This window comes from Nuphar pumila, chromosome 13 (assembly GCF_984573655.1).
Source record: "Nuphar pumila chromosome 13, dmNupPumi1.hap1.1, whole genome shotgun sequence".
NCBI lineage: Eukaryota > Viridiplantae > Streptophyta > Magnoliopsida > Nymphaeales > Nymphaeaceae > Nuphar > Nuphar pumila.
Window position 1 is genome coordinate 22,449,498 of NC_143261.1, and position 23,666 is coordinate 22,473,163.

General features: G+C 38.9%; 1 protein-coding gene across 1 annotated transcript; it reads left to right on the top strand.

The window, feature by feature from the left end:
* Window positions 1–327: 327 nt before the first annotated feature.
* On the top strand, window positions 328–1,247 carry LOC149818072 (uncharacterized). Its single transcript, XM_089985797.1, has one exon. It carries the CDS (start codon window positions 348–350, stop codon window positions 1,062–1,064), a length of 717 nt encoding a protein of 238 aa, XP_089841923.1. The 5' UTR covers window positions 328–347; the 3' UTR covers window positions 1,065–1,247.
* The last annotated feature ends 22,419 nt before the right edge of the window (window positions 1,248–23,666 follow it).

The following is a 23,666-nucleotide window of genomic DNA, read 5'->3' on the forward strand; positions in this document are numbered from 1 at the left end:
GTCATGTAGTTCTTATTGGTTATGAGTATGATTTTTCGTATAGTAGAGCTGATTAGACCCGAGTCTAGACCCAATACCATACCCGAAAATTTAGTCCAAATCTGGCTCCACCTGGGAACGAACCAAACTCGAACCGTTGACACCCCTAGGTAAAGAGATACTATGAGGCTCCTCGTATTACGCTTTTACCTGGCTTCGGCGAGGGTTATCATAAAAAAAAACACTTTTTTCATAGAGTCAATTTATTCTGGCAGTCCTCGTGAGAGAGAGAAACGCAGCGCCCTTACGTATATATATAGCCAGCCCGTCTCCCCTCGGAGAGAGGGAGCTCCACTTCTCCACCACCAATGTCGACGGCGGCGAGGAAGCACCGGAATCCGCTAGTGGTATCCCTCGGCTGCAGGTGCCGCGGCTCCAGAATCTTTTCCTCCGGCAAGCAGAGGCTGCCCTCCCTCAGGGCCTACCTTGCAGTCTCCGACTCCCAACGGTCCACCGGGACGAAGCAGTCGACCTCCGACGACCTCGGCCCCTCCATCTCCTCCAGCGAGACCTTTGCGCGCGGGAAGAGCTTCTCCGACCAATTCTCCGCCGCCACCGACGACGATGAGGACCTCCCCGGCGCGAGCTTCTCCGACCTCCTCCACCAGCTGGGCGAGCTCGAGCAGAGCCTCCTCTCCTGTACGGGGAAGAAGGACCCGCCTCCCAAGACGCCCTCTCCTCCTCCTCCTCCACCGCCACAGCCGGAGAAGGTGAGGAGGAACCAGCGGAGGAGGAGGAACGAGGGGAGGTTCGGGGAGAGCGTGGCGGTGGTGAAGGCGTCCGACGACCCCGTCGCCGATTTCCGGTGGTCGATGCTCCAGATGATCGTGGAGAAGGAGATCGTGGCCGCCGATGACCTCCGCGATCTCCTCCACTGCTTCCTCTCCCTCAACTCCCCCCACCACCACGACCTCATCCTCAGCGCCTTCCTCGACGTCTGGAACCATCTCTTCTCCTCACACCACCACCACCGGAGCGCCACCAATGGCTCCTCAGATTACGCTTTTACCCCTACATGCTTGTGAAACGACGCTGCGATTATTGAAACGCAGTGCCTCCGGATTTGTTTCTTACATGGATGTATTTTCATGCTGCTTAGCGTTATATGTGTAATCTACCTCCCTTTCTTTCTCTATGTTTGAAATGCCTAAAATGTCCTCTTTTCATTACAGTTTGAGATTTTGTATTTTCCCAACAAAGTTCCCCTGCCCAAACAGGTAATCTTGGTTCGCATGGGTCACCGACACCCAATTCCTTAAGGAGCCCACCTTTCCAAAGGCACCTCCACACTCGGTGGGAATCGAACCTGGGACGAAGGGGTCAGCACCTTCTTCCCGGGCGACCCAAGCGGGTGTACAGTTTGAGATATAATCTTCTATCATAGTCGCAAATTAATGTGGCTGAGGTTTTGATCTTGTTAATCATAATCACAAATGTTGTTCTCGGCAATTTCTCGTCAATGTAATAACTTGGATGCGGTCTGAGGCTTATATAATCTTCCTGAATTCTACGACTGATCGAGTTGGCTTGCTCGAGTCCTGTGTGAAGAAATGTACCATTAGATTCTATGTTGGTTTAGTGAATCTTGTTGAAGGTTGGTTCGAATGCATCTCAACGGTTAGAATTAGTCCACATCCATGTGAGAATGTGGATTGAATGGTTAAGATTGAATGTAGGATGGATCACATCACATGTCAGATGGTGGGAGGGATCCCTTATGGGGACAAGTTCATGACACGAGCACGATCAAGACTCGGTCAATACTGACAAGAGCCAAACCGAGCCTTAAAACGTTCCTCCCTGGGCTTGGGGGGTGATTCAATTTCTGGCTGCCACCGATTTCTATTAATGGTGACTCGGTTTGTGTTGGGGGTTGGGGTTTGAACTTTTGAATGTGAGGACGGAACAGTGAGTTTCACCAACGGGGGTTCCGCGTGGTTGGTAGGAGCTATCAGTGCACGTCTGCTTGTGGTGGGACGTTGCAGGATTAAACCCCACTGGTAAGTTAATAATAACTGGTGGGGGTCTGCTTAAGCCCACCTTACCTTAAAAAAAAATTATTAGTGAGCTTTACGGGTGGGTGGTCTTTAATTCCCTCTTTTTACAGGTTCGAGGGAACCTTGTGTTGCCCACGAAGGAGAAGGTCGATTTTCTGTTAGTTTGTGGCCGTGACCACCGGGGAAGTTTTAGGTGATTTTCGGGCTTTGTATAAGTCCATCCAGATCGGTGTATGATATGTCTCGATTTCATGAGAATTGGTGATGTTATCCTGTTTGCTGTAGCTAGGGCTGGCAAACGGGCCTCGTTTGAGGTGAACCCCAGCTCAAGCATGTGCCTCAACTCGTGGCTTAGCTCAATGAACCTGCACTGGTATTGAGCTCAGCTAGGCCATCCGATCTTTTGGTGCATCGTAGGCTATTGATTTTTCAATTTTAGAGTATCTTGTATAGGTGCTAAATCATGATTGACTTTATTTCTCTAATTTTAGAGATTTAATATCGATAATGACTCCTTAAACAGTTTTTTCATTCATTCAGAATTCTACATGCATGTCCTTGGTATCCTATGAACGTCAAGAATTAGGTGTGGAATCACTAGAATATGAGAGCTAGAAATATGGGCATTTTCAACACTTTTTTTGCAAATCCAACTTAGCATGGTGAATTTGATAGGAATCAACCATTGGATCTTGCATTTTTTATGAAAAGATATGATTTTTTCAATGCATGAATATTTATAAAGATTATGAGCCATTGATTTTAAAGCCTTAACAAAGTCTCGTATGGTTCAAGAGCCTGTTCTTATAAAACCAAACAAGTAGATCACATTCGTAGGTTAGATTCAGGAAAAAAAAAACAGAAAACCCATAAAAATTGCGGTTCACACCTCATTTTTCATATTTTCAGTTCTCATAATCTAGTGACTCCACTACAAGAAATCTGTGGATTAACGACGACCTCAATCTGTCGCCAATTCGTTGCTAAACAGTTTAGCGACGGATTAGCGTCGGCTTAACGACGGATAGCTTTCATCGCAAAATTATAGTCTCTGATTAGCGACGAAAACTATCTGTTATACATTCCGTCGCTAATTTGCGATGAATTAGCGAATGCCATGATTCGTCTCAAGGTCGTCGTTAATATACGAAGATTTTGGTTTTGTGACGGATTAAAATCTGTCGCTAATTTCGCCGCTATTGTAGAGACAGACTTAACGATGAATTAAAATCTGTCACAAACATATTGGTTGATTCACATTTGTGACAGATTAATATTCGTCCCTAATTCGTCGTTAAATTGGACGCCGGTTGTAAATAGCGACAGAAAATATCTGTAGCTAATCTGTAGCAAACAAGAAAAAAATTTAAAAAAATTTGTTTAAAACATAAATATTGAGAAAAAATTCTCGTGATACAATTTATATTTTCTGTACAATTTATATTTCCTGTGTATAAAAAATAAAGTACACATAAAAAATACATATAAAAAGCAACTAAAATAATTTATCGATCCACTATAATTTTTGCCAAGTTCTAATTATTTACAAGTGAACATTTATATTTTTTAAACAACAAGAAGGTACAACAAATTCAACACATGAATCTAATCATCACCAAGATTTTGTGTGTCATCTTCTTCATTGTCTCAATCTGCCCCTTCAGCTCCTCTACGCTGATTATCTCTAGCAACCTACAAGAGAAAAGAAATGTTAGTATTGATAAACAAAATATAATGAAATAAATTATATGCAATGCACCTAAGTTAAGGCAATCAAAGTAACATGAAATCTAACATGCAATACATCACATGAAATTTTCATACCTGAGAGGCACCTGCAAACGAAGTTCCTCTGTCCCAAAAAAAAATGCACAACTCATTATGGACAACATCGAAAATTGCTTCATGTAAATAGCCATGCATTATATCCTTAACGAGCTGGCATACACCATCCCAAGAATTAGGCGGGTCAGTCGGATGCTTGGAGCTGATGCTGACGAAAGAACTCTGTGAGTCGTGACTAGAGGAAGCAACAACTCGTGAGGTGTTCATATTACTCCCTAACACACGACCCTTTTTGGGTTCACCTGTTGTAGTCACTCATGCTGCAGAATCAAAAGGTGGATGCTGAGTGGAGTCATCGTCATATCGCTCTACCATATGTTGCTCATATGACACCTACAAAGTAGTGATTATAGTATGAATTAATAATTAAGAATTACAATGTTTATGATAACTTGTATATTACAATGTTTATTAATACAATAATTGCATATCATTATCGTTCTCGCCTTCTCTGATACGAACTCTCTCGTGGTCTTACATTTATGTGTTTCAACAAACACATCCTTGCATGACACAATGTCTCCTTTTTCTGATTCCTGCGAAGTTAAATGATAAAAAAAATTATTTAACAGGTTTGCAACAATACTTATAAAATTGACAATATATAGATTGATGAGTTACCATTTTCTTCAGGTGGCTCCCAAAAGTCCTAGATCTACCTGTGTGTAGATGAGCATCAGGCATTTTTGCTCAGTTTTGTGTAACCTTCGCTGAGCGGTTTCGAAATTCATGCCCCGCCCACTTGTCGCACATTGCATCCCAAATATCTGACTTGATAGTAGGAGATCCATGGCCCTTTCACTGCAGTGGATCATCTATCCCATCAGATATTTTTTTTGTTGCAATTTTCATATTGTGCAGCATGTCTGCAAATCAATTGGCAACCACCTTCTGCCACACCTTCCTTGCATCATGCTCCTCCATCGTAGTCGCGAAGCGATTCGAAGCCTATAAATATTTTCAGAAAGTTAGTAGACATGACTATAACAAAAAATTAAATATGAAACACATTAACTATGAGAAACGATTATATACCAGGAATGAGGACCATAATCTGTCCAACACCTCCTTTGGGTACTCTTTTCATTGAGCGACTGGTCCTGGTAGATGTTGAACTAGTGAATTTCTAATCTCTCGTATTACTTCTTGTAGCTCGAACCTCGCGCTGCACATGAATTGATACACATTAACTATCAATATACAATATTTATAAGATAAGTATAGGATAAGTGAAAATAAAATACTTACGGTCGATTATCGATATATACTATTTGAATGAGTCTTCATGTGTCAGACTGAGAAGACCCTGCGTCCAGTGTTGTCTCGTGACTTGTATTAACAGCTAGTGTAGGTGGGTCATGTGCAGACGAAACATCATCTGTAGAAAAATGAGTTAGAAATTCACACAACACGCATTTAAACTAATTAAGTATACAATTAGTTAAATGATATACCTATCGAAGCAGCCCGTGAAGATGAAGGTTGAGACTGGTTATCACTGGGTGATCGACCACTGTAACCTCCACGAAGCATATTCTAACAAATAAAAAATGTCATGCAATATATTCAAACATTGCAATACCTTCAAATTATTCAAATTATTGCAATACATTTCAATACATTCAAATAATTCAAATCATTCACATCAAATATTGCAATACATTCAAATCATTCAAACACGTTACAATACATTCAAATCATAACTCTATATGTATCGAAGATACATAATCAAAGAATAAAAAACATCATGCAATACATTCAAACATTGCAATACATTCAAATCATTCAAATCATTGCAATACATTTCAATACATTCAAATAATTCAAATCATTCACATCAAATATTGTAATACATTCAAATCATTCAAACACGTTACAGTACATTCAAATCTTAACTTTATACGTATCGAAGATACATTTTAACAAATAAAAAATGGCATGCAATACATTCAAACATTGCAATACCTTCAAATCATTCAAGTCATTGTTATACATTTTAATACATTCAAATAATTCAAATCATTCACATCAAATATTGTAATACATTCAAATCATTCAAACATGTTATAATACATTCAAATCATAACTATATATGTATCGAAGATACATAATCAAAGAATAAAAAATATCATGCAATACATTCAAACATTGCAATACCATCAAATCATTGCAATACATTCAAATAATTCAAATCATTCACATCAAATATTGTAATACATTCAAATCATTCAAACACGTTACGATACATTCAAATCATAACTCTATACGTATCGAAGATACATAATCAAAGAATAAAAAATGTCATGCAATACATTCAAACATTGCAATACCTTCAAACCATTCAAATCATTGCAATACATTCAAATAATTCAAATCATTCACATCAAATATTGCAATACATTCAAATCATTCAAACACGTTACAATACATTCAAATCATAACTCTATACGTATCGAAGATACATTCTAACAAATAAAAAATGTCATGCAATACATTCAAACATTGCAATACCTTCAAATCATTCAAATCATTGCAATACATTCAAATAATTCAAATAATTCAAATCATTCACATCAAATATTGCAATACATTCAAATACGTTACAATACATTCAAATCATAACTCTATACGTCTCGAAGATACATAATCAAAAAATAAAAAATGTCATGCATTACATTCAAACATTGCAATACCTTCAAATCATTCATAGTTTGCGGTCATTTTGTCGTATAATGAGTATTATCTTTCTGCCCTGTTATGCATCCGTGAGTAACAGTGGCTACCATTATAGGGATCTCTTCATTTTCACATGGGAATATCGATAGAATCCTCCTTTTGAAGAATGTTTTTTTCACCAGTTTGATGGATTTCTAAAGAGCATGCATATATGCTTGGCCTTCTGATAAAGTTTTTCTGACTGGTAGCTCTGTTGGACAATGTCTTCTAGCACCAGAGTGTCATTCTCCTCCTCTGCAATGTCTATGAGATTCTAGACTCTCTCCTTTTCTTTTGTCAACCTGCTCTTTGATTTCGATTCTTTGTATGCTATGCTACGTATTGTCTCACAATGTCATCTTCACAGTAAACGGTGCTTGAGGCACAACTGGTAATTCTCTCTCATGGACCAACAATTATTTATGTTCAAAAGTTGGTTTACAAAGGCCTAGGCTTGGTTCGACTGCGGCCTGGGGTATCAACTCACTGTCATGGTGTTCGATCTTGGTTTTGACAGTGCAACCTAACCATCCAGCTATCTTGTTTGACCCTTCTATGTTTCAATTGCTAGTATGATATAAGGATAACTACTACAAGCAGTATTACACCTCTGATTTTGAAATAGTTGTATTCCTAATCTTGTGCAATTGATTCCATTGCAACTTTTCCTACTTGGGCATGCTTTCCTTGAAAACCACCATCATATTCAGAAACAAAAAACACTTTTTCATATGATAACTGTTTCCCCTCATTATAGGAGTTTAGGTACTTGCCCTAATCGTGAAAGAACGCATAGGGATATTCAAGATCTAATGTGCTCAAATTGTCTTGATTGGTTGCTTGGCCCAATCAAGTCCGACTGCAGGTAATATGTTGAATAGATCGTACTATTAGCGACTGGAAGTAAGGCCCTATATATTCAGAATGGGCAGCTCAGGTGCTTGGCCCAAGCAACAGGTTTCAGGTTGAAGGTATTTTAACACGAAGGGCGTGTTTACTTGGCCCCAAGTGAGAATCATTCTCTCACAAACTCATTTGCCCCATTTTTCATGTGGAAGCAAACAAATGATGGAATCCCTTGTGATTTGAAACATCAGTTCTTTCATTAATTCCTGATCAATGAACCTACAAAATCCCTTAAATTGGATATGACTAAATCCATGTATTGTACATCCATTCACGGTTTGCAGTCATTTTGTCATATGATGTTACCAATAGTATCCTAACCAGTTAAAAGAGAATCATCAGAATGCTATGATGAAGAAAATATCAAATTTATCATGCATTCGTGGTAGATGTAATGTTTTGATATATCACACACACACACACACACACACACACACACACACACACACACACACACACACACACATATATATATATAATGTCATACAATCACATGAACTATGATGCATGCATTGATAACTTAATATTTTCATGTGCAAACTATTCATAACACGATACATTCATTTGAAGCATGTTTTCATGATACAATTTCACATGGAAGTCATAATCAAATTGAAAGTAACTTCATGCAAGCATAGATACAATCACATTAAACATTGAAATACATTCAAATCATTCATATCAAAACAATGTCAAACATGTACCTGCAACAAACACACTACATTATCCCGCTAACTACTACCATGAAATCTGAACTCTAAAAATAAGAACATTTTTATTCTTATACATTAAAATCATGCTCAGCATGATCTCCGAACTCCATTAAAGCAGTCCTAGATATCCATAACTAAGTGAGTGTGTGAACAGAAAAGTGTTGCATCAATGAAATTAAATGACATGTGATGCACATCCATCACTTACTCACCACGGGTATTTACCCGATTTCCATTGCTTTTGTCACTTACTTACCAGGGGTGGCGGGACACAAGCGGTATCTATTGAAAAATTAATCTGCAAGAGACACTGTGTTAAAATAAAGTTTATTAACCGATAACAAGGAGTGTGACGCTCCCGGTCGGAAATGAGCCCAGATAGGGAGATACAACCCTCTGGTGAAAGCGAGACAGACAGGGGCGCTACCCCTACCGGCAGTAAGGTAAAGGCAGGGAGGTCTCGCCCCCTAGCGTATCAATCATGAGTCAGGGGGGTCTCACCCTCTGCAGAGGCTAAATTTCTCGGCAAAGGGATCCTCCCCCTATTGGGCAAAATGACAGGAGGATTCGCCCCCTGTCAGGCAAAACAGACAAGGGGCAGGGGGGCTTTGCCTCCCTGCCAAAATTATCGAGGAGAGGGGGGCGAACCACCCCCTGCCAAGGAAAATAAAAGGGCAGGGGGCTTCTCCCCCTACCAATCATTCTCCGACAGCGGACAAGGAGGGGGGCCTGTCGGCAAAATCAAGAGGAAAGGGGGGCTTCTGTCGACAAAGGCAAGATGACAGGGGGGGGGGGTGTCGGCATTCAAAAGGACAGGGGTGAAGCCCCCTATCATGCCAGATAAAAAAAGCGATCGGAGCCTCTTCCAACCCCCCACCAACTACACAGGGGTGGGGAGGGCGTGGCAGAGGCTGTCGGGCCTCTGCTGGCCCTCCGACAATCGTAGGGGAAAGGGGGCGGCTATATCATAGGGGACAGGGGAATGTTTACCTGCGTTCAGGGCTCGTCGGACGGGGCTCGCCGGAAAATCTAGAGGGGGAGCAACGAGAGAGAGAACGGGAAGGGGCAAGAGAGGTCGACGGGCGTCGGTCGGGTGGTCGGGCAAACAGAGGTCGATGGGCCAGTCGAGCGGCCGACGGGAGGTCGGCGGTCAGGCGGGCGACAGGAGGTCACCTGACGGCGGGGCGGGCGACGATAGGATGACGGGCGGCGGGCGGGCGACGACAGGCAGACGGGCGAGCGGGCCAACGAAAGTCGTCGGGCGCGGGTTGAGCGGGCGATGGGAGGTCGCCTGGCGGCGGGTGGGCGACGGCAGGACAACAGGCGGCGGTCGGGCGATGGGAGGCAGACGGGTGAAGGTTGGGCGATTGACGAAACAGAAAGGAAAAAAGGGGCTCGCATTAGGAATTTATGAAAAATTTAGCGATGGCAAAATTTCGTCGCAAATGTGCGACGGAGTAGCGACAAAAAAATTCTGATGCTGAGCCGTCGTGAAGTTGCGATGAAATTTGAGACAGAATTTTGCCGTCTAATTCGTGATGGATTAACGAAAAAAAAAATTGGCGCTAAGATCGCAAATAAATCGAATGTTAGCGACGGATAGTTTTCTCTAGCTAATCCATTGCAAATTGACGACGAAAAAAATCCGTCGACAATTTTTGTCGCTAATTACAGTTTTTGTTCTAGTGCACCTTATGTATGTGTGACCACTAGAATATGTTAATTGAAAACATATGAACTGTGAACAAGGCATTCCTGACTCTTTTTATGCAAATTTAACCCTGTAAATGCATTCGGCATGGTTCATTTGTGAAGGATCTACTGTCAGATAATGTATTTTTAAATGAAAAGTGTGACTTTTGACTGCATCTTAGATGTTTATATTTAAGCCTTAAAAGATTCTTCTTATATATATTCATAATGGATGATCCTATCAAACCAAAATAGTCTCTTTCTATCAAACCAAATATCTAGATCACATCCATATGTAAAATTAAAAATAAAAATAAAAAAACTCATAAAAATCTTAATGCATACTTCCGTTCAATATTTTCCGTTAACATATTTTAGTGGTTATATATATATATATATATATATATATATATATAAAAGACCACTAATATATATGAGAGAGGGAGTGCGTGTTGGTTATGATGGTTGCTGGTGTCCTTGTGGTCATCGGGGCGTGACCCGCGAGATATAAAACACGGTCACAAACTTTTAGGACAAAGTGGCAGAGGACCAAACGATGAAAAGGCTTGTCAAGGCGCGCGTGTCCTTGTCCGGATTCCGGAAAGGAATGGGAGTGAAAGGACATCAAGGTCCAAGGGAAAACGCACCCTTCTTCAAAAGGCAATTTGTTAGTTAGGGTGGATGGTTGGGTTTGAAACTTTGAATCATGTGACCCGTGAGCCCTTGGTTTTAAGTGAAGAATAAGATGTCCTTGTACCTTGTTTCTCAGGGTGGTTAAATGAGATGGTATCAGGTGATTACCCGTTTCACCAATATTGTGAATCTCGCTAGTTTAGTTGGAGATTGGTGAGGATCGAATGGCGATGAACCCAGTGAGTGTGTGAGTGTGTTGGGGGTTTGGGGGGGGGGGGGGTAGGCGAAGGGTCCTCCCTTACTCCAGAGGGACCTTTTGGTCTTTGTTTTGCAAAATACGAGGACCAGAAGGTCCTGGTGATTGGTAACCTTTTTCTGTAGCAGAAAATTAGGGACTTACCAGTCATCTCAATATGTCGACATAGTTAAATCTCGTTGTTGGGATTTTCTTGAAGGAAAGTCTCCGCATAAGTTAAAATATTTTCAAAAAAATGCTATATTTTGAAAATATTTCATTTTTCAGGATTATATCAGTTTTTTCTAAATCTCACAATAAATTCACGAGTTCCATAAAAAAAATGACCGTTTTTTTTTTGGGACTGTGTGTTAATAGAGAGCCTTGCATAGACCAACGGGGGTTCAGCTTATCTGGTAGGAGCAGCTAGTGCATTTCACCTTTTGTTGAAACGTTGCAAGTTCAAATCCCAGTGGTATCTTTGTATAACTGATAGAAACGTTTGAGTGAGGTCCATTTTAGCAATAAAGAATGGCAGCGCCTACCGGTAATCAGTCGTATTCCTGAGCAAATCTCAGGAATATATTGTAATAGCAATTCAAGACAACCTAGAATTACAAAAAAAAATCATGTTAATATTAGCAGAAAAATGCAATATCTTCGAACCAAGTAATAATTTGAAAAATATTGCAGTTTTTTGGGAATGTCAGCCTTGGAAATATTCCAAAGTAAATCGTGTGATATTTTAAAAATGGAATCGATATTTGTGGCGTAGGTCTTATCGATGCGATCTATGTTCGTCCAGCCGTGACAAAAAGAATCAAAACCTTCATTTAGGTTGGACATGGGGCCAGAACTGGACCCAGATCCACAAAAATTTAAGCGGGTTAAATTATTTATTTTATACACGTAACTCTCTCTCCCTCGCTACTATGTGTACGGATGATGCTATACTGAACACACACAACAATCAACAAATCGTTCAGGAGATCTGATGACAATCCAAAATAATGTTGATATTAGCTGGAGTGATGGGTGACCTCTCAAAGTACACAAGCCTTTCTCAAGCTTGTAATATATTTTTGGCAATAATGCTATCATTTTTCTGCGAGATGATAAGTACTTGTTTATCTTCCTAACTAGGAATATCAATGCCCATAGCTCGCATGAGGATCTAGATAGGCATGATAGGATCTCTGGCTAAAATAACTGGATAATGGATAAACTCCAGTCTGGAGAATTGAGCTATTAAAATTGATTTCTAGTGCTTTTGATGTTTCAAAAATATGGAGACCACTAGCATTATGACTTTCATTGAATAATAGCCTTGTTGGGAGAAATCAAAGGTTAACTTTAGTTTGTCTTTGAAAGTACTTTGCTCCAATTCTTGTTTTGTTTTACTATTCTCATTTTCCCATGGCTATATTTAGCTAACAGTATATTACGTCTCTTAAGTACCCTATACTTTGAGAGAGAGAAAGAGAAGGGGTCCTTGATGCAGATGAGTCCTTTGGATGCATTGAATTCTGAGATGTGATTGTTCCTGTGGAAACGAGACAAATGATCGGTTGGACATGGGAATAAAGGTACCAACTTGCACTCTTTATAAACCCACCTCCCCAAACCAGCTCATTTTTCTTGATTTGTACGCATTTCATTTATTGGAGTGTCTAATCTGTCTCTAGTGTGCTCTACCAATGCTCAACAACAACAAAAGAAAAGTCATGATTCAGGAACAAGGTTGATGGATTGAGAAGGTACTAATGATGGTTTTATGGCCATGTTGGTGCATTCAACCATTGGGCTGGGGGGACTCCATGCAAGCCTGTGGGCGCAATTCCTTAGGGATTTGAGCTTTGACTCAGACCAACTCTCAGATTTGGGTCAGCCTGTTTCATGCCTGTTGCCAGGAAAGCTCTACTGCATGGATTAATTATGCCTATAATGGACTAGATCTTGTTGGGTATTTTTTTTTAATTCACTAGGCCATTAATTGTCATGATTGTGATGGTGTGCAGAACTTGTCTCACTCGTGTTTTCAATTCCCTTATCGTTTTACGTGCTATACTGGTTCCGTCATGAACAGGTTGACAGCATTTCAGGTCTAATATAATCTTTCAGGAGCGAGTTTAGCATGTGGGATCACTGGATGAGTTTCTAAACTAGACCTTTATATGCATAAGAGACAAAGGCATGATGAAAGTGGAAGGAAAAAGGTGGCTCCGTCCAACATAATACACTCGTCTTGGAATTTGCATTGATAACACACGCTCATGGTGCAGAAGTTCCTGCAGGTAGGCTGCTACTCTGGTCCATTAAGTATCAGTGAACTGTCTCATGTATTGCAAATGTTTATGGGTTAAGGCTCAGTTTGTATGAAAAGTGGCCGTTCGCTATCACAAGCATCAATGTTGAAGATGCTAACAAGATTCTTAGAGTTTTTAATGGATAACATGGCATGTATAGAACAGCAGCGATGGTCGTGGCGTGTGAGTGATCCAATCAAGTTTTGACTTGTCTTTTCTTGGGCAGGTAAATAATCTCAACGAGCCGACTTTATAGTGTTCAAGCTTGGCTCATTCTTATAGCCGAGTTTTTTACCTCATAATGAGCCTGAGTTAAACGTATCATGCATTTGTTCCTAATGGGCTCATTCTTTCTTTTACAATTTTCATGCATTTGTTCCTACACATTATTAAAGACATCCACTTAAAATATGCATCTCATCTGCTTGTGCACCCTTCTCTACTTGTCTATTGGTTGAAAAATACAGAATCACAGATTAATTCACATGCTGTTGCATCTTCTAAGGATTCCCCATCTAGTATACAAGCATAATTGCAAATTTGCAATATCCAAATCCGGTCTTGTTGCCACACTGTGTAATGGAGCATATGTATTCATCTTAACAATAAACTTATGTTTGCATTCCACATACTTTTGATCTTATGGTCTATTAAATTTTTGGGAAGACTTCATTTATAATTAAGGGGACAGCCTTCTACCCTTGATTCTGAAAATGGGCCTCAATTTTTTTTAAATTTTCTGATGATCACTGCTTTCCTTGAAACTGCCTAAGTAGAGACCCCAAATTAACGTACATCATCTCGGGAAATGAGATTTTTTTAATTTCTCATATTGCGATCCGCAATTGAAAAACACATGTTAGTGTCAGATGAGACGAGTATGAACAACAGGTCTCGTATAAAGAAAATATATATACTGAACATGTGAAGCATGTCATTATTTACTTTTGGTGTGGTGGTCAGCATGTATGGCTGTGTTAAAGTTGGTTTGAAGTTCAAAACCCAAAGTTTCTTTTTGGAAGAGCAGGCTCAGGCTCTGTTCAAGCTTGATCTCGGCTCACCTAGACTCGAGCCAGAGTCTGAGCTGGGTCCAGTGGTAAACAAGCGGAGCCCGAACAACCTGTGTTCAGTTAGTTCGTTAAACAGCTAGCCCTGCATTTGACTCAATTTACTAGGAACTAACCTGAATTAATAGATAATGGTAAGTCCCTGTTTGGCGGATCACAGAGAACCTGAGGCCCATATCAGACAATTCAGAAACAAATTAGGCAAAAATTTTTGCTATAAATGGAAATTTTCTTAAGTCTTTCTTATTAATCTTGGTTACTACTTTTCTAGTGCTCGCATAAAGGGTATGTTTGGAACCAAGAAAAATTCTTACATGAAGAGAAATTTTTGCCTATGAGAAGTTTTGATATGATAGCTTTTCAAAATGAAAAATTGCCATTTGTTTGTGTAGCATGAGAAAAACAGAATGAAAATTTTGAAAAATTGAGAGAGAGAGAGAGAGAGTATGTGTAAGATAGAGAGAGGAGGTTTGAGCATACCAGAGAGAGAGGGAGAGCTGAAAATGTTGGTGGGTGGGAGGAAGATGATGATGGAGGAAACTCTCTTTGTGACAGCCTATAAGATGAGTTGTGTTGTGGGTGAATGGTTGCCTTAATAAAAAAGAATTTCTTTATATAAAAATCATACTTTTTAGAGAAGTTTTTTCTTCAAAAAAAATCTCTTGGAGTGGTTGAAAAATATGTCATTTTTTGTTTCCTACTTATATTTTTCCTACCACTTTCTCACTTTTAAATGTGTTCAAATGAAAATTTATTTGCTACTAATGAAGCTAAGAAACTAATGAGATAAAAATCATAGGTAAAAAAAATTTCCACCAAATCTAACCAGAGAGATATGTTCAGCATGGTTTATTTGCCAAGTATCAAACCTTGGATCTTTCTTTTCTGATATAAAATCATGATTTTTTGTCTTTAAAAATCAAATTACTTGTCATAATCTCATGATTCAAAATAAGAGTGTTCGCTTGTCTGGCAGGAGACCTTGTGTTTGAGATGTTGATAAGTTTGAATCCCGAATGGTATGGATGCATATATAACCCCAGCTCTCTGTTGAAAAAAAAAAACATGTTTCCTACTAAACAAACCATATGGATTGCATCCACAATATTTGAACTACAACAAATTGGAATTTTTTTGAAGAAAAGACTGTTCCTTACCTTCATTAGAAGCGAATATTTTCCCCCACATAAATAGATCTTTTTTTTGTTGGGGCCCAAACAAATAGATGTCATCTAAACTACTAAAACTGGAATTTACTCGTATCTTTTTTTTCTGTTTTTTGGATAAAAATAGAGAACCAACAAATTCTTTTTTTCTTCATAAGGGCATGGTACATATTTATAATAATACTTTGTTGTTTCCCACCATGAAAATTTGTTAAATGATGAATTAATGAACCGTGGATTCATAGAGGAAGATATATGGTAAACAAGATAAAGCATGAAAGAGAAAGCAATAAGCAAAAACACACAGGTTTTAGAGTGGTTTGGGCAATAGTGCCTACGTCCACTGAACTCACTCTTTTTACTATCTTTTGTGTTTTGCCTTTTCCTTCTCCTCCTCCTCCTTTTGCCTTCGCTTCTCTTTCTCCTCTTTATTCTTCCTTTTATTTTTCCTCTTCCCCTTCTGCCTTCGCTTCTCTTCCTCCTTTTCTTTATTCTTCCTTTGTCTTTCCTTCTCCTCCTCCTCCTCCTCATCTTTTTACCTTTGTTTCTCTTTCTCCTTCTCTTTATTCTTCCTTTGCTTTTCCCTATTGTCCACCTCCTCCTTCTTTTGCCACGATTTCCTTTGCTTTTTTTCATTATCCTCCTTCATTTTTTTTTCTTCTCTTTGTCATCATTTTTCTTCTTTTTCATTTGTACTTCTTCCTCAGCATTCTTCGTTAGATTATCATATTTAATATCTGACGGATTAGGCTCTGCTCTATACTTTACTGGCAATTTCTCTCTTTCTTTATCATTCTCAATCATCATTATTTTGTAGTATATTTTTAATTGCTCATACAAAGCATATTGTTTGACAATTTCGTCAAGAGATTTCCCCTCTAACGACGAAGTGTTTCTTCTCTTATGAATGTAAGTCATTGGTAACCTGCACAACACAAAAACTCATCGTGACGGCAAAGGGTGCTTTGGCGAAAGAAGACGAAATGTTTAATTTTTGTAGAACGTTTATAGGGTAATATTGTGAGGATCTCCTTTTATAGCAGAGGAGTTTAATGCTTATGGGACCCGCCAAAGATTTTATAATAAAATAACATATACCTTTAAGTGGTTCACGTTTTAGGCAGTTTACGCAATGACGTCTTTGTCGGCCACAAATCGATATGGAAATTCCTGTTGATAGCTTATAAATCGATATATAAAATTAGGATAGAAATCAATATTAAGAATCAAAATAATATCTTAAATCAATATCAAGAATCAACATAGAAATCAATATTAAGATTTAAAACAATAATTTAAATCGATTTGGAAATCCGTATTGATATCTTATAAATCGATATTTAGAATCAAAATAATATCTTAAATCGATATTAAGAATCAAAATAATAACTTAAATCGATATTAAGAATCAACATAGAAATCGATATTAAGATTTAGAACAATATCTTAAATCGATTTGAAAATTTGTATTGATATCTTAAAAATTGATATTTAGAATCAAAACAATATCTTGAATCAATATGACAATTCTTATTGATATCTTAAAAATCGTTGTAATGTTTTGTTGATTTGCCTTTGTTACGAAAATATTGTGATAGTATTACGCAAATCGATGATCAAATATCATACAAATCGATATAAAAATTCATGCTGACGGCTTATAAATCAATATACAGAATCAATATATAAATCGAGGGTTTAGGGTTTAGTAATATATTAAGGGTTTAGTAATATATTAAGGGTTTAAGGTTTAGGGTTTAGTAATATATTAAGGGTTTAAGGTTTAGCGTTACAGTTTAGTAAGATATTAAGGGTTTAGGGTTAGGGTTTAGGGTTTAGGTTTAGAGTTAGGGTTAGGGTTTGGGGTTTAGGGTTAGGGTTAGGGTTAGGGTTCAGGTTTAGGGTTTAGGGTTTAGTAATATATTAAAGGTTTAGGGTTTAGGGTTTACGGTTTAGGGTTTAGTAATATATTATGGGTTTAAGATTAGAGTTTAGTAAGATATCAAGAGTTTAGGGTATAGGGTTAGGTATAGTAATATATTATGGGATATATGTACCGATTTGTAAAATATTAAATGTTGTCTAGTGTTGACTTGTTAGATATTGTAGTATGTAATTGAAAATTATGCGTGAAGAATTAACATTATAGCGACATGAGGTGGCCATTTGTGTGTTCCAATCGTTGCTCATTTAGCGATTTCTATGAAAATTGCTTCAAAACTTCACACCTGTAATTAAATAGTTGTTATGTGAATCGCTATCCTCAACAAGTATAAATCGTTATTTCATCAAACGTATAAATTGTTCCTGCTTTAAATATACAAATCGTTGCTTCAAACGTACAAATTGATATAGAAATCGCACCTTTCATAAGTACAGATTGTTGTAACATTTGGGCTTCAACAGTAAACATCGTTCCACATCCCGCTCATTGTCAATAATTGATATGCCTTGTGAGACCTGGATTCTGGTTGATGATTTATGTGATTTACGCAATGACGTATATGTCGGCCACAACAATTTGCCTTTGTATAGAAAATATTAGAATAATATAATGCAAATCACGATTGTAGTAACATACTATCGATTTGCGGGATATTATTTTATTTGTTAATATCAACTTGTAAGCTATTATGCTGAATTTTTGTATCGATTTGTAATATATTATGCGATATGTATATCGATTTGTAACATATTATATGTTTGCTAGTGTCGATTTGTAAGATATTTATATTATTATATTGAAATATGTGTGTGTGGCATTTACATTATTGCACGATTACGGTGACGATTTGCGTATTCAAATCGTTGTTCATTTGGAGATTAAAATTAAAATCACTTCACAGCATTGTAGTTGTCATCAAATCGATGTCACGTGAATCACTATCGTCAACACACATATACAATAAGTCATTTCTTTTATTAACAAAGTAAATAACAACTCGATGCATAGTATAGTGCGAAGCAACTAACGATCATGACAGATAACATGAAGAATGATGTGCATATAGAATTAATTTTGCATGGTCGGCTGGAAGAAATCCTTTTGCCTCATAAGTGCGCGTAGTTTTCATTTTCCTCCTCCTTCCTTTGCTTTTCCTTCTCTTTGTCATCCTTCTTCTTCTTCATCTTTAATATCTGATAGATCAGGCTCCGCATAATAAATATCCAACAATTTGTTCATGTCTTTTTCATTCTCAATATTCATTATATTTTGGTACTTTACATAACCCTCATATATATCGGATTGGCGGATGATTTTTACAAGAGTCATCCCCTTCAACGGTGAAGGCTTTCTTGTATTACGAATTGCAGTCATTGCTAACCTGCACAACACATAAATTTAACCACAAATCATTGTAGAAATTGAACCCTTCATAAGTACGTATCGTTGTAAATCATAAATTGCTACTGCATTAAATGTATAAATCGTGACTGCTTTAAATGTATAAATCATGAATCATAAATCGGCTAAAATTGCTACTCCATGAAACGTATAAATCGTTGTTGCATCGAATAAATCGCTATTGCATTAAATGTATAAATCATTGTTAAATTCAAACTTACAAATCGTTGTAGAAATTTAGCCCTAATAAGTACATATCGTTGTAATGTTTGACCTTCATAAGAACAAATCGTGCTAACTATTTTTCGACGCTCAGAAGGTGGATAGGTACAAATCAATTTGTTTCAGTATAAAAATAGGTGTTATTTAGCATGAATAGTATAACCAGTTGTAAGATTTAGCATTCAGATTTACATAACGAAAATCGATTTGTTTATATAACAAAACTTTAGACAAAACTCACCCAAAGGACACAAGTTTTGTTAATCCGAAAGTGGAGGAGAAACACCTAGAAGGTAAATGCAGTCGATGGTGGCAACGGTGCTCTGACTACGCTCTGACGACAGTAGATGACGAAAAGGGGTGCTCCAGCAGCAGCAAACGATGTCAAAGGTTGCATCGTCAAAAGGAGCTCCTGTTAGAGCAGATGGTGCATCGTCAAAGGGTGAGCCAGAACGTTTACGGCGACATATTGCGAGAAACTTCTGTTAAAGTAGAATCGTTTACTCCTTAGGGCAAAAACGATGATGATTTTAACCCTTTCTCTCTTCTGACGGGAGGACATTTTTGTCCTTTACTCGAGGTGTCGTTTTATGACGCTAATGATGGAAAAGGGTAATTAAGTCTTTGCAAACAAACTGAACTCCGACGCTAAGTGATGCCAACACACATGGAAAAATGCACCCCGCATGCTTACATACGTGGCGCTCATTCAGATCCAAGAACACGCCCTTGCGTGTTCCGGGGAAAACATATAACCTGCTTCGCTTGATAGATGCAATCATTCTTGGCTTCTTTGGTAGGTTTGTTGGTTTTGGTTGTCTGCGGACTCTTGAAAGAGTGCATCTGTTATGTGGTGCACCTTGATAAACCATCAGATTTGTTACTGGTCAGCATTAACCCGCCAATAATATATATATATATATATATATATATAAAACCAAAAAAATACCAGTGGGTTTCCAACTTTGTAACATCCCATCACATAGTAACCGTGCACAAACCGCTCTTACTGGATGACCAGAAACTAGGGTCTATAATACTTTAATATAGAAAGGGGGCTTGTTAGTGTGCACCGCCAACTGAGGTTCAGTTGGTGCACAATTAGGGGTGTCAACGGGTCTGGGTTCGACCCGTAGCCCAATATGGTTTGTAAAATTTTATACCAGACTGGGCCCCGACCCGAGTTTTCGTTAAGATCTGCAATTTTTCAATATAAAAATATTATTTTATCAGGTAAGTCTTTATAGAACCCGGGTATGGTTTTTCTTATAGTGGGTTGGGACCCAGTGCCATCATCTAAAATCTGGTTGGAGTCTGGTTCCATCTGGGTGAAAAAAGCAAATTTTCCCTTATTCGTACAGTTGCAGTGAAACTTTCATGCGAATTGTGTTCCAAGAGGGGTAGATTTGTTGGTCAGAAAAATTTATACCTTGACAGGCGCAATTTTATTTTTTTTACGTAACACTTTATTACTATTATTGTGTATCGAAAACAGGAGAATTTTTCTTTGTGCTCAGCCAAGAGTAATGCTTTCTATATTGCAGGTTTTTGTTAAAAACGAAAAAAGAAAAACGGTCTTGATTGTTAACTGTTGCCATGTGAATTGTAGAGAGAGTTTTCTCGAAAATGGTCTTTTATTTTGTACAACCAAAACATGAAAGAATGGAGACCTTGGCGTTATTACTAGTTAATCTGAAAACTTTTAAAAACAAAAAAGGATCTCATGGTGTGACAAAGTCGAATGCTTAATAAATTTGAAAAATGTGAGATTTTTAATACAGTATGTATAATCCATCCCGCAGAAAATGGAGTGTGAAGGCTCAGAAGATACGGCTGTCCTGGCGTGGGTAGATGAACGGCCTCCAAGCGGAAACAAGACACAGTGGGTAAGGATGGCATTGAGGATCGAAGGCCAGGCCTAGAACACAAGGGTGAAGGTCGGTCATGGGCGAATGTGGTGTCGAGAAGGTCATCTGCAGCCACAGCAATCGGCGGTGAAACTCAGCTTCTGGAACCCATGGGTCTAACAGTGAAATCCCGGCTTCCCCGGAAGTCTGACAGATAAAAGGATGGATTACCGATTTAATTATGATCGAGGCCCTCAAAGGGCAGTGGGCAGGTATGAAAGGGATCTTCTTCTCGACTTTCAAAGACTGGACTCTTTCTCGGTGGAACAGATTTCTAGAAAGGGGTCTTAGAGAGTCGTGGGGCGCACTCTCGTAACAAACCTGTGGAAGCCCGAAATGCCCATGAAATTCGAAATACATACCATGATATCTACATGGATAAGCTTGCCAGAACTCTCTATCGAACTGTGGTCGGTGGGTATTCTTTTATGGAATAGCGAAGGCGCTAGGGAGAGAGCTTGTGGTGACAAACTATTATACGAGAATCAGAGTAGCGATGGCAGTGGACAAGGGGAAAACGGAGTCCCGTCGCCCCCCGTTTGGATTGAGGATGAAGGACATGAAATGGGGGTGGAGGTTAAAATCAAAACCCGTGCTAGAATAGAGGCAGAGATAGACTTAAGCTTTCCCTTGCTTTGTCACTAATCTTGCTTTAAGGATGGCAGTGAACTGAGGGGAAACGGGGCCCTGTCTTGTCTCGTCCTGTTTGAACCGAGGATAGAGGTAGGGATGGAGGTTAAAATCAAAACTCGTGCGGAGATTGAGGGCAGGATTTTGAGACAGGGCAAGGGTGGAGCCGCCCCGGCCCCGTCCACTGCCATCCCTAAACCAGAGAACGGTTGCAATATGCACACTTGAAAATCGAAGTCCCTCTAGATTTTCATGTTGGATTAACCACCACGTAAAACATGGTGGTTATCCACGATGTGGTAACTCCCCACATCAGGATGATCCATCCCGATAAACTAGCATAGATAAGGAGGAACGATTATGCAAATTGTTCCCATACTATGCTTATTTAAAGGGGTTTCATAAGCAACCCAAAAGCAAGCGAAAAACACACCATTTTCTGTGAGAAAACTGTAAAGGAGGGAAGAAGGTCGACTCACCGTCTGCATTTGATAGCCTGCGCTTGTGGTGGCTGCAGACCGGCTGAGTTGAAGAGCGCCCTTCTCCGGCAATGTCCTCCGCCCTCCGGCAATGGCCGCCTCATGTATGCTGCTGTGTTTTTTCTTTTGTTCTTTGCAGGGCTTCGCAGGATCAGGTGATAGCAGAGTCGCCGGCGTTTCAGACCGGCGGTGGAAAACTCCCATCCGACCCAACATTTCGGCCAGCACCTATTGTCGCCCCGGTCTCAACAAGAGGTGTTGTATGAGAATAGCATCAGGTACTGCAGTCAATATAGCACGATGATGCACGCCTTGGACAAGTGCAAAAATAGGCCCATGACGGAAGGAAACTAGTCCATGTTTAGCGAGGAAGGCTGACATCAAATCAAGGTAACCTACAAGCCCCCTAAGCAGAAACAAGGGGAACAAAGGTGAAGCAATCAAACCCATTTACTATTGTGATAGAGAATGACTTGCATCCATTGTTAGAACCGTTATGAATTTCTTTAAAACTAGATGCTCAAAAGAGTCAATCTCACCAACATAGTCTTGATCCTGAAAGTGGGGGCTAACAAATTTAGCCAGTTTAGGCATATCAGTTTATGCAATTTTGTGTACAAAGTAATCACAAAAATCATTGTCAATTGGATAAGGAGTTTGGGAAAAAAAATCAAAAAGCAACCAATGGCCTTCTTGATAAGCAGATCGATCCAAGGCAACATACTCCTTGACCATGAAATGGTTGATTCAAATGGCAATGAGAAAGAAGAAATGCATCGTGTTCAAAAAAAACTTGGTTAAAGCATATGACAAAATAAGGTGACAATTCATGAAGAACACACTCAAAGTGTTTGGATTTGAAGACAAATGGATGAAAACCATCAAGAAATGTGTTAAAATTCTCTAGTTTGCAATCATTATCAATGGTGAAGCTAGTGACTTGTTTTCAAGTAGTAAGAGCATCAAACAAAGGGATCCAATGTCACTTAAACTATTTTTGTTGGTAATGGAGAGACTCTCCTAATACATGAATCAAAAGGAAATGACATGTCGATTAGTCTCAATAAAAGTGAGGCTTCAAATGGCACCACAACTTCTACGTTGATGTTCTCTTTTTTATAAGATAGAAAAAACTCCATAAGGAACTTCCTCTCTCTGATAAACTATTTTGAAAGGAAATTTCGACTTTAGGTCAGCAAGGAAATAACCATCTTTATACCCTTTAATTTTTCTCAGGCGAGGATAGTACAAATTCAGCCTTGAAGTGGTTGGCAGGCAAAGTGTCTTTCAAACATATATTTGGGTTCTTTTTTCAAGAGGGCCTTAATGAAGGGTATATGTGAAAAGTGTTAGGAAAAATTGTGTGGGCCGACATATGATGAATCGCACATTATGGATTGTCTTAGGTTAAGCCCTACTTTATGTGATCTAATTCAGTTGGGTCATATGATATCTCATATGATATGGTATACTATGTGAAGAGACATGTTCTGTCTATAATTCTATAATTGACTGAATTTGAGACAACTCCTAATTGAATACAAATTAGGTTATAGTCCCAAAACCTTATATAATGGCCATGTCTTTGAGGCTTTCCACAGCCATCAAGAAATTCAGTCCCTCTCATAAGGTTTAGAGAAAGGAATTGAACCACGTATGCACGTTTTGAAAGATCATACACATCAATGATCTATCGAAGGGCTAATGGATTCAGGTGCGCTTCTGCATCAAGTTTTAGTTTTAATTTCAATGATTTAGCGAGAACATG